We start from the raw sequence: 12,727 nt of genomic DNA, 5'->3' as shown, positions 1-12,727 counted from the left end.
ACAAATGCGAGGTTCCGGACACAACTATGATATATCCTTTTTTGTTAGTGGAACACAGATTGCGTGCATTTCGTTGGCGATTAAACAAAATAAGTTTCATTTGTAAGTACCGTTAGCGTAATAGAAGTTCGTTTACGAAAGATAATGGTTGTAGTGATTTTTGTAATGCGTTTTGGTTAGGACTGACTGCAAAATACCTCTATTATAGTTAACCCTGATAAATACCGTGCAGAAAACATCAAAAAAATTGACCAAAACAAACGCAGGATCATTATTGAGCACAAACATACACACAGGTCACACTGAGGACGCTTTTTTTTTTTTTTAATGCCAGGACACCTTTTCACACACGGTTGGTTAGCCCCATGGTAAGTTATTAATTAATTTGTGTTATGGGTGCTAACACAACTGATAAACTACATATAGCTACATATACAGGGTTACTGGTAAGTAGACCGCATCCTTTCAGGAGGTGATAGTATAGGTCAATACGGACAAATTTGACCATGGGATACACTGGGCAAAAGTTAACCCGTTTCAAGATAATCGAATTGCAAGATCAGTCGTCTAGGTACACGTATAAAATTTCATTATTAGTCAAAAGTCTCGTTTTTGAGGATTTTTGTGTGTTTTTGGATAGAAGATGAATCATTTCATTATAACAAACCATAAAACTGTACAAATCACAGAGGAAATTTTAGCAAACAGCAATTACTTTTTTAGTAGCAATTTTCTCAAAAATATTACTCTTCATTTTTTTGTGCAGAATACTTAAAAAACATCTACATTTATCTAGCTATCCAAAAAGGCACAAAATACACAAAAATCCGCAGAAACGAAACTTTTAACTAATAATAAAAATTCATACGTGTACCTAGATGACTTGTAAAGAAAAGATCTTGAAATTCGATTATCTTGAAACGGGTTAACTTTTGCCCAGTGTATCCCAGGGTCAAATTTGTCCGTATTGACCTATACTATCACCTCATGAAAGGATGCGGTCTACTTACCAGTAACCCTGTATACATATTTATAAATACATATCATAACACCCAGACCACGGTCAACAAGCATGCTCATCACACAAATGTCGACCGAACCGGGAATCGAACCCGGGACCTCAGATTCGGCAGTCCGGCTTGGTGACCATTGCGCCATGGAGGTCGTTTTTTGAAGTCGGTGATAAAAAAAAAAAACTACATATGTTGGTAAGACATCTGTCGAAATAATATAAGCGAATGTGCCTACGTTCAACGTTCAAATATTTTGATAACTTTTTACATGAATTCCTTCGAATTTTCCTTCTAAAGCATCCTGAAAAGTGTAAAAGTGATACCAAGATGACATGTTAATTCCCAAGAGGCTCTCTCATGTTTTCTTAAATCATTAATTCCTTCATTCTAAGTTTCCACTGCATTCAGTTTTCATCTTACGACAAAGCTTTTCTTCGAAATGAAGTAGAACCACTTTCTTGAAAGATATTATTATCGCTTTTTATACGACTGTTTTACATTTTAAATTGTTCGCAGCCAGTTCAGGAACTTTACGAGGTTCGTGGTCAGAAAACTCATTTCACATTCCAAGGATTTTATTATTCTGGTCTCCTCTAGTTCTATACTCTTGGTCTGGCTTTTTGAAATGTAGTATATTTTCTTCTTTTGTTTCTTTGAGGGTTTCGGAATCATGGAATTTTGTCATAGGCAGGTGTAGATGTAGATATGTTCATTTATATGGTGGGTTTAGTCAGTAAGAGTCTGACACTTCCTCAACTCAGTCATTTGTCATCAAAAGATGGTTATTATATTATATATATTATATTATATATTATAAACCATCTTTTGTAAAAAAATGTTATCAATAATAAACAAAATAATTTGTTTCATCACATAAAAAGGTACCTATAGATTTTTTAACTCACTATGTAAATGATAATGCACAATGTTTTTATACGAATCGGAGATTCGACCACTACCGGCTGCTCCCGAGCTTACACACACAAAAACAGGGTGCATGTAATCATGTTTGTATATTTACCTCTACACACACAAGTATGGCGCACCCGCTTTCATGAGATATGACACTGGTACTCAGCTGCCAAACCAAAACCAGTGGTTGTCAGAGAACCAAAGTCATTGACAATGCCCACCGAATCAGCAAGCTGAAGTGGCAGTGGGCTGGCCATATTAGCCGAAGAACCGATAACCGTTGGGGTAAACGAGTTCTAGAGTGGAGACCACGCCTCGGCAAACGTAGTGTAAGACGTCCTCAGGCACGGTGGAGTGATGACTTGTGCAAGACGGCTGGCAGGACCTGGATGCGAGAAGCCTAAAATCGATCTCAGTGGCGTGCACTTGGAGAGGCCTATGTCCAGCAGTGGACTGCGATAGGCTGATGATGATGCTGACTCAGCTGCAGCCGGTGACATTGGAAGCCGACCCCAACGTAGTTGGGAAAAGCCTAGTCAAATGATATAATGATAAGCAGGAGGATGATGAATTCTATTTCTCAAAAGCCGCAGATCTTAACTAAAATTCTAAACTAGAACCGCCACACTTGGTAAATAATTCAGCAATCGCAAAATCAATTTAAAACTGAACTCCAACTTGTAACACTTCAGTAATGATATGCGTAATTACTGAAAATTGAAAGTTTCAAACTTGCGCCAGATGGCAGCACTGTAATCTTGTTAGAATTTTCATATTTTGGTAGTAAATAATCTGTGCTTCTACTTAACGTGTTAGGTAAGTCTAGATTTTCAGCTCATCTAGGTTATATGTGTAACTAAAATAATTAGTAACTTTAGTTTATTCAACAGTCGAGGGGTTAACGATTAAGAGCAAACTATCATCTGCTTAAGACATTTTGCACCAGATGACTGATGTACTCTCTATTCTGATATTTTCCAGCCACTTTATCTTCTTACTTAATAAACTCCAAGTTAATGCCACATATTTGGATAAATTCATTCATTCGTTTTTCATTGATTCGTTTATTCTTCATTCATTTAAAAAATCTGAATGGATTTTGATGAATCTTGGCAGCAATGTAGTTTATACGTAGCTACATCAGAACTAAACACTTGATACTTTTACCCATGTGCGGGAAAAGTTTATACGTAGGTACAGCAGAACTCCTCACAGGATACCATGTGCGTGAAATAGTTCCTTGGGGACGCGGGTAAATGGGCAGAGGTTTGTCAAACTTAAACAGCATTTAGATAAACAAATAATGACTGTGTTGCCAGGTGGCCAGTCAGATAATATTTCATTCAAATTAATAAATCACCAAATTGATTGATGTTCAGAAAAAAATATAAATAAGTACAAAATGTAATAAATCTACGTAATCTTCTATTAAATATCGATAAATATATAAATAATAATAAAGAAAAACATATTTACGACTTTACCGATGTTTTCAGAATTTTACGTTTTCATAAAATAAATGTGTTTATATTTGTAGGTTTAAGCTTGTATAATTTATTAAGTATACGTATATGTATTAACAAAATTCACAAAATCTTTTTAGAAAGTTTTATGAAAAGGGCTGTTGTATTCAATGTTTTAGAATAATAATTGGTGGGCACCGGTTCAGGGTTCGAATAATAGAAAATATAAATTTTATTTAGTTTGTTTTTATTATCATGATTATTTATTACCTCTATCAAATCCAGACCCAAATAAATGTTTTTTTGCCCAAATTATTTTGCTGACCATACATATGAAAGTAAAATATTGATTCACTATACCTATTAGCGACGTATACCAAAGCGAAACGAAAACATTTTTTATGTCACACATCAATAATTCGCGATAAAGCACCTTAAATGTGCGGATCACGGAAAATTCTTGAACAAAAACGTGTACAGTGGAAAGAAAAGTGGTGTAGTGAACATACATGCAAGTGAAGAACTCAATGAAAAAAATAATGCACACGCCGTCCGTCGTGGTCAGTGCAGCGTGACGCTAGATAAAAATGATCAGGCAGCCATACAGGGACTCATTAAACCAGTAGCCATCGATGCAGATGGTTCGGAAGGCGTGACCCACAAATGGATTGGTGAAGACCTGTGACACAGTGTTGTGAAAAAGACATAGGTGAAAATGAATCCCCTTGCCCTTTTGGTCGCTTTTATGCTGATGGGGGATGTTAGGGCGATTGTTGAACTGAACTGTAGTGATAATGCTACGTGTATCGATAATATGGCGAAAGAGATTTTGAGGAGTTTGAAGCAGCAGAAATCTGTGAAGGTGTTCAATGTGCTTACGATAGAGCCGTTGAGGATGAGGCAGGCGAGGTCAGAAGACTGGTGGCTGACGAATTTCTTCGACAGCCACGCCTTCAGTTTCGACTTGAGTGATTATACCTTCAAACTCGCGCAAACGGATGGAGGCGACGCCTTGGATTTGGAGATCTATCAGGGAAGAACTGCTAAAGGTACGTGTTTAGTGTCTTTTAATTGCACTTAAAAACAATGTTGTAGAGGCCATAAAAGAAAATTCAAAAACTAGTTAAGTTAGTAATGAAAATGAAGCCTTGGAACAACACAACATAGAATTTTAATTTAAACTTAACATAGTTTTTATGAAATGTAAAAAGTACAATTTTAATTAGCCTGACCGTTTTAATAAGTATTTTTATAAAGAAAAACATAATCAAAACCCTAGGTTAAATAAACCCAACTCATAAATTGAATTAATGTAGCCGGCTCATTTTAAAATATTGAATTCATTAATCTTATCTTTTAAGTCCCACGTACTCATAAAGTCATGATTAAATTCTCACAATCCATTATAATCTAGCTAGATTAGACGTTATCCATCCTCCGAGCCTTTTCCCAACTATGTTGGGGTCGGCTTCCAGTCTAACCGGATTCAGCTGAGTACCAGTGCTTTACAAGAAGCGACTGCCTATCTGACCTCCTCAACCCAGTTACCCGGGCAACCCGATACCCCTTGGTTAGACTGGTGTCAGACTTACTGGCTTCTGACTACCCGTAACGACTGCCAAGGATGTTCAATGACAGCCGGGACCTACAGTTTAACGTGCCATCCGAAACACAGTCATTGGTGTCTAAGATATACTTAGAAAGTACATACAAACTTAGAAAAGTTGCATTGGTACTTGCCTGACCTGGAATCGAACCCGCGCCCTCATACTCGAGAGGTTGGTTCTTTGCCCACTAGGCCACCACGTTATAATTAGTATCAATTCTCGAAAACGTTGGTTTATCTAGTTTTTACATATGGCCATCTACAGTATCTATTTCTTCAATTGTAGCATCCTTAATATAAGCATTGCCCATCTCATGGGTCTATGAGAGTGAAGAAATAATGAGTGCACCTGTGTCTCCACAAATGCTTGTGCACTATAATATCTCCTGTGCCTGGCTCCTTATATGCACAGCCGATGAACAGCCGACGTGGTCGTGGTCGAAATTGGCCTTGGGCGTTTTATTATTATAAGCATCGTAAGCTTCTTCAGTGAAAGCATCACCATTAATCATTGCGTCATCGGGCTATTCACTACTAGATGTATGCCCCTGCTGAATAGCTTTATATATTTCATTATCGAGAAGTTGCAAATACTCTTCCTTCTTATAATTATATTTGTGACCAACCACTATATTAAAAAGAAAGTTAGAAACAGCCAATGAATTATCAAGTGCAATCAGATTAACGTTTACTGTGTGCTAATTCACATCTGCACCACGCTTCGTTTGACGCACCAGACCGTTACCATTTAAGGCAATGTCTACAAGATATGCTTCTGATATTGTTGTTTCAAGTAACGTTCGTGGTAATTTATGTTTAGGTTTTATGACTAATGCTGTAAAATGTAAGATACGCTATAATGAGAGAAGCTGTACCTCTAGAAAGTGCTAGTGAATTGTTTGCTTATGTGCTATTTAAATTATCCATAGAATTAGCATTGTGGTGGGTTGATGGTTGTTCTTGGTAGCAGGATAAAGATATTGTCAGTTACTACAGACTCAAAAAATAATAAAGAAGTTGCTCGGTTGACAGTGATAGTCCCCGGAATGTTTGGAGTTCTACTGGTTAATTGTTTCTTCCGTTAACATGAAGATAGAAAACTGTGCCTCTTGGGTTTGAAGTAACATGACCTCTCTCGCTATGAATACTGTGAGAAGGGAGACATCAGACTTTTACTGACTTAAACCCACCTTTGTTCCTTATGGAGCCCTTTGTATAACAAGGTCGCGGTCACTTTCGCACAATTACGCAACCCCGGTAGGGGAAATATGCTTGACAGACTCCAATAGTTTGTAACTATCACATAATTAATTTACATGTATTCTGTTATTGATTGCAAAATTTTAATCATATTTTGTATGCTTCATTGTATATTTTCAATCACAACGATTTAATTTTGTTTTGTTCATACTTGTTTATTATCAGGAATTAATTACCCACATCACATTCTATTGTTATCAAAATTGTGTGCTGATTTATGACTGTTGCAATTTTAGATATTATCTTCATTGTTTTGAAATGAGTTATTAGAATTTACACTAGTATGTGTTGTGCCTTATTCTTCATCAAAGTCATGATCAACAATAATTATCTCGTTACTATATACTCGTGTTCCGGCTTTCCCAAACAAGAATTCAGTTTGAAATCTTTCACGAAACTACTTAGATACCCAATGAATAATGTATAAAAAAACGCTAATCTTTGTATTTTCATGTTCAATTTTTAATTGAGCGTCTTAAGCCTTGTTTGAATATTTTCAGCTTGTTTCTTCCGTGTTTGGAATAATTTAAATTGCTAATCAGTGTTATTTTGGTTCTTGATGAATTTGTGAAATTGCTTTTTGAAGTTCATTATAGTCACTAAAGTTATTTGGTTCATTTCTTCTGGGCAAATGATCTTGGCTATGGCGACAGTGGCTATTTGGATCCTGTTTATGTAAATGCATTAATACCTTTGATTTTCCTTTGTAAAACTTAAGATCATTAAATCAAGCAAAAATTCAGACTTTTCGTAAATTTGATAGGGAGTGAATTTTCATCATTAGACTAGAAAATTAACTATGTACGGTGCAACCGCACATTCCGCACATCAGCATTTTACGCCACTTACATTTTAATTCATAATATATGTTCAGTTCGCGTTGAGCTACCAAGTTGGTCAAGCGTTCTCGTTACAGCCAACAAGGGCTGCGTCACTCATTTCATTCACTCATAGTCCATTAAGCTCATCTTTACCTTTAGTACGTTTCGGTTAATACAGTAGTGTTCAGTACTTAACAATCTTTTATTCCTTTCCACCATCATCTAAAGTATTGTAGGGTCCAGCAAGGGATCATACATATTTATGGTCCTTCGGTTGTGAACATTGCACGCTGCATAGTCCATATCGCGCGCGTGGACAGTGCAGCGGTTAGCTAACCAGTGACTCAAAACTTGTGTGAATTGTGTTGAGTGACTACAAAACTTTGGGACTAACAAGTGACCCAGGGTCATCAAGGACCCGCGAACTATAAGGAGTTCAGTGCAACAGACTCGAGACTAACAGGTGTCTCAAGAAGCGCTTCATCATCAAAATCTGAGGCTAACAGGTGTCTCAGCGGATCACCAAGGATTCGTAAGCAGTTATCAAAAACAGTCAAGTAAGATCTTTCCATTTATTTCTTACTATAATTAAATCCTCGTCATGGAGGCCTTACATGCAAATCAGGACGAACTTTACACAGCCATCCTAAAGTTGGCTACAAATATCAAAAAAGACTCAGCGGATCGTAAGACTGCTGACTATTTCAAGCGACGTTTAGATACTTTAAATCAATATTGGTCTGATTACCAGTACCATCACGAACGTCTTCTCATGGAAGAAAGTAAGACTCATCCCTATTTCATTGGCCGTAAATACGAAAAAACAAAAGAGCTATATATCTCGACTAAGGAACTTATCAATCAACAATATCAAGTTTTGTTGATGAAGATGAAAGAAACTCAACAAGGAGATTCTACACAGGAAGAACAGGGTCCTGCATGGTCTGAGCAAGAAGATCCGGTGGGACAACAATCGCCGCCTGTCGAGACATGCTCCAGAGGTTCATCTAGCAAGCTTGATGAACTATTGAAGAAACAAGCAAGCAACTTCAGGGCGCTGCAGCGCACTGTGGCAGGGATAAATTTGGATTTTATGTCCGAAAAGTGGGAGTTGAAAGATGCCTTGCGTATTCTACAGTCTCGATGGTCTATTATAGATTCCTTACATTGGGAACTAGACAGCGAATTAGAGGGTACGAATCAAGAATATGAGGTGTCTTATACGAAGCAAGAAACTATTTACAATGAATTAAAAAATGCAATTAATAGAAAACTAGGGTCAGTAGTTCACAAAGAGAATTGGACGCCAAAAATCGACATCCCGTTCTTCAGTGGCAATTATCAAAATTGGGTGTCTTTCAAGGACTTGTTTACTGAAGCTATCCACAGTAACATCTCCTTATCAAACGCCCACAAGATGCAGTTTCTTAAAAGCAAGGTGCGAGGAGAAGCTGAACGTTTGATACAGCATTTACAAATCAGTTCTGACAATTACAATGTCTGCTGGGAGATATTGAACAATAGGTACAACAACAAATGGTTGATTTTTACATCTCATCTAGATCTCGTACTGAATCTTCCAGTAGTTCAACAAGCAAATGTTTTTCAGATCAAGAAAATTCACGATACCACTCTAGAGTGTTTAAACTCAATAAGGAACCTAGGCGTTAACATAGACAGCTGGGATCCATTCATCGTGCGTATTTTATTGCTGAAATTGGATGCGGACACGCATGATCATTATTTGGAATCTCTGAAGAAACCCAGAGATCTACCAAAATTGACGGAGTTTCTAAGCTTCTTAGAGAGCAGATTCACCGCATTGGAATCTTCACGCAAGAAAAACGAAAATTCCAAACCATCAACAAGCAAGCAAAATAAAACATCGTCATCATTCTTCAAGAATAAATATTCAGCAGGTAAGACTTCGGTAAATAATATCGAATTAACATGTCCATTATGCAAAGAGTCACATGGAATATACTATTGTAATAAGTTTTTAACTATGACGCCAAGTTCGAAGCGACAAGCTATAACACGATTACGTCTGTGCAAAAATTGTCTTTATTCGCATGGGGATAAGGAATGTACGTCCGAAAAACGGTGCCGCGAATGTAGCGGTAGACATAATACACTTTTACATGAAGCGTTCAACAATAAGTCTTCATGTAACACAATTACTGAGAATAAAACACCAGTGGTCCTTGCAACGCAAAATCAAGAATCTCAAGAAAATCACGTTGCGCAACAAGGCAATAACATGATCGAAACATTATTAGCAACCGCAATGATCAAAGTTCAAGCAAGTGACGGATCATACCACAAAATGCGTGCGCTAATAGATCAAGGCTCTCAAGCCTCTCTTATCACAGCGAGAGCGACACAACAGCTAGCTTTATCAAGAAAGTATTGCAAGGCCGTCATCTGCGGGATAGGGGAAAAGGAGAGCAGTAGCAAGGGCGTTACGAACATAACATGTTGTTCGCATTTCAATGACTTTACATTTAAAACAGATGTAGTAATCATGGACACGCTGATTAATCAGTTACCAAGATGTACATTTACCAAGCCAACATGGGCACATCTAGCTGGCGTGCAACTAGCCGATCCAGAATACAATGTCAGCCGTCCTATCGACATCTTATTGGGAGCCGATGTGTATTCCCATATCATTTTAGAGGGCATTATCAGGGTGGATCTATCATTACCGGTCGCGCAACAGACACGACTGGGATGGATCTTATGCGGAAACTTAAACACTTTTCATTGTAGCGTAGTCCTGAATCAAGTGGACGAAGTACAAAGATTTTGGGAGATTGAAGACATCTCGGAATCATCCAATTTATCTGCAGAAGATCTACAATGCATTGAGTATTACAAGAAAACCACAAGAAGGCATGATAATGGCATGTATGAAGTAAGATTGCCTTTTCAAGAAAACTTTGAGGTACAGTTGGGATTGTCTAAAAATAAAGCAATGGCGCAATTTCAACAGTTGGAAAGGAAATTTCACAATAATGAAGAATTAGCAAAACAATATAAATTATTTATTCAAGAATATAAAACGTTAGGACATATGATACCGGCGTCCGGTAACATGCAACCGGATTATTATTTACCGCACCATTGTGTATTGCGAAACGATTCCACTACGACAGCACTTCGCGTAGTTTTCAACGCTTCATCAAAAACAACAACAGGAACTAGCTTAAATGACGTCATGTTAAAAGGCCCAAATCTACAGCAAGATCTCCAATCTTTACTAATAAGGTGGAGACAATATCGCGTTGCTTTTACGGCAGATATCGAAAAAATGTTCCGTTTTATTTGGCTAAATGAACAGGATCAAAAATTCCAAAAAATCATATGGAGGGATACTACTGACATGCGTCATCAGGTATACCAACTATGCACGGTTACATACGGCACCAAGGCCGCACCATTTTTAGCTATGATGACTTTAAAACAACTGGCTGAAGATGAGAGACAAAATTTCGACAGTGTTGCAATCAAGGCCTTGGAGCAGTCATTCTACATGGATGACGTCCTTCATGGGTCGCATTCTGTCGAGTTAGCAGTAAAACTAAAGCAAGATTTAATCACATTGCTAAAATCAGGGGGGTTTAATTTAAGAAAGTGGTCGTCCAACGTATCAGTCTTACAAGACGATGCAATCAGTGCGAATAGAGAGCAAGAAAATTTCGATTTTAAGGAAATGGAGACATCAAAAACATTGGGATTACGTTGGAATTCAAAACAAGACTTATTTACATTTCAATCAAAAATGGAACCATCAAACAAAACACCAACTAAAAGATCCATGTTATCAGACATATCAAAGTTGTTTGACCCTCTTGGTTGGCTGTCACCGTTATCAACAAAGCTAAAACTACTATTTCAGCAAGTTTGGATGTCAAGTAGTCAATGGGATGACAAGTTACCCGATCAAATTAGCAAAGAATGGCTAAACATTAAAGATGACATGCACAAAATCAATCAATTCAAGTTGGAGCGTTGGCTGGGTACAGGAGAAAACAACACGCTAGAATTACATGGATTCTGCGATTCGTCTAATAAAGCCTACGCATGCGTTGTTTATTGCAAGACTGAAAACAACGGAGTAACAAAGATTTCTTTGGTGGCAGGAAAAGCAAGATTAGCTCCAGTAAACAAATCAATATCATTACCAAAATTAGAGTTGAGTGGTGCTTTATTATTGTCAAAATTGTTGGCTAAAATTAAACAATGCTTTATCAGTCATAATATCAAGATATATACTTGGACAGACTCAATGGTAGTCCTAGCCTGGTTACAAAAAGAGCCAGGACGTTGGAAGCCTTTTGTCGCCAACAGGGTGCGACAAATATCAAGCATAATACCGATAGATTGCTGGCGTTACGTCAAGTCAGCAGAAAATCCAGCGGACTGTGCAAGCCGCGGATTGAGTATCGATCAATTGAAAAATCATTCGCTGTGGTGGGAAGGACCGTCGTGGCTCCGAAAATACGACCCTGACCATGAAACTGAGCAAGCAGTGTTTACCACAGACGAAGAAGCACGAAAAGCCAAGAAACTTATTAATCACATATCGCAGCAAGAAAGCGATAATATTTTGGATGAATTATTAGTAAGATATAGTACACTCGCTAAACTAACAAGAGTTTTAGCATGGATATTAAGATTTATCAAGCAAGCGAGATACAAGAAAAAATCGCATGCAAACTTATTTAACATTACATGAATTAAAAAATGCTAAGCATAAAATAATATTACATGTACAGCAGAGAGAATTTGCTCAGGAAGTACATTATTTAAAAGAAAATAAGCCGCTATCAGCAAAAAACAAGTTATTGCAATTAAATCCATTCCTTGACAACGAGGGACTTCTCAGAGTCAAAGGAAGACTAAGCAAGGCCAATATCAATCAAGACATGATGCATCCGATTATCATAGCTCACGAAGGACATTTAACAAACTTAATTATAGATCAAGCACATGAACTTACCTTCCATGGAGGAGCACGGGTGACATCAGCATTCATTCGCAAGAATTATTGGATCATAGGCGGTAATCGAGCCGTCAAAAAACGTATACGTACCTGCGTTACCTGTCGTAAACACAATCCAAGCAAGATGACACAGTTGATGGGTGATTTACCTACGCAGAGATGTAACATTGCAAAGCCTTTTGAACATACAGGCGTCGATTTTACCGGACACGTGCTCATAAAGGCCAACAAGGGCCGAGGAATTAAGACTACAAAGGGCTACGTAGTGGTATTTGTCTGTATGGCAACCAAGCTTGTTCATCTAGATTTAGTCTCGGACCTCACATCATCAGCATTCCTAGCTGCATTGCGACGAATGGCTGGAAGAAAAGGCTCGCCGAAACACTTGTATAGCGACAATGGTACAAACTTTGTTGGTGCTAACAAAATTTTACAGGAAGAATTGGAACAAATACAAAAAACATTTGATCAAGATTTCATCAAAGAAATTACTAGCCTGGAGATTGAATGGCATTTTAACGCACCCTCATGGCCCACAGCAGGAGGGCTGTGGGAGGCTGCAGTTAAAAGTTTAAAATATCATTTAAGAAGAGTCGTTGGAGAGCAAAAGCTCACTTTTGAAGAGTTCAGCACAGTTCTGGCCC

The 12,727-nt window shown here is 37.7% G+C and overlaps 1 protein-coding gene across 1 annotated transcript in view; it reads left to right on the top strand.

The window, feature by feature from the left end:
- The first annotated feature begins 4,024 nt into the window (after positions 1–4,024).
- Positions 4,025–12,727, top strand: part of LOC124641968 — a 37,250-nt gene continuing 28,547 nt past the window's right edge. The window contains exon 1 of the mRNA XM_047180247.1: positions 4,025–4,437. Coding sequence (XP_047036203.1) covers positions 4,104–4,437 — 334 coding nt within the window. The 5' untranslated portion in view covers positions 4,025–4,103. The remainder of the gene's footprint in view (positions 4,438–12,727) is intronic.

The sequence above is a fragment of the Helicoverpa zea genome, chromosome 23 (genome assembly GCF_022581195.2).
Source record: "Helicoverpa zea isolate HzStark_Cry1AcR chromosome 23, ilHelZeax1.1, whole genome shotgun sequence".
Taxonomy (NCBI): Eukaryota; Metazoa; Arthropoda; class Insecta; order Lepidoptera; family Noctuidae; genus Helicoverpa; species Helicoverpa zea.
The sequence above is the reverse complement of the archived record's forward strand: the minus strand, read 5'-3'. Positions and strand labels throughout refer to the sequence as shown.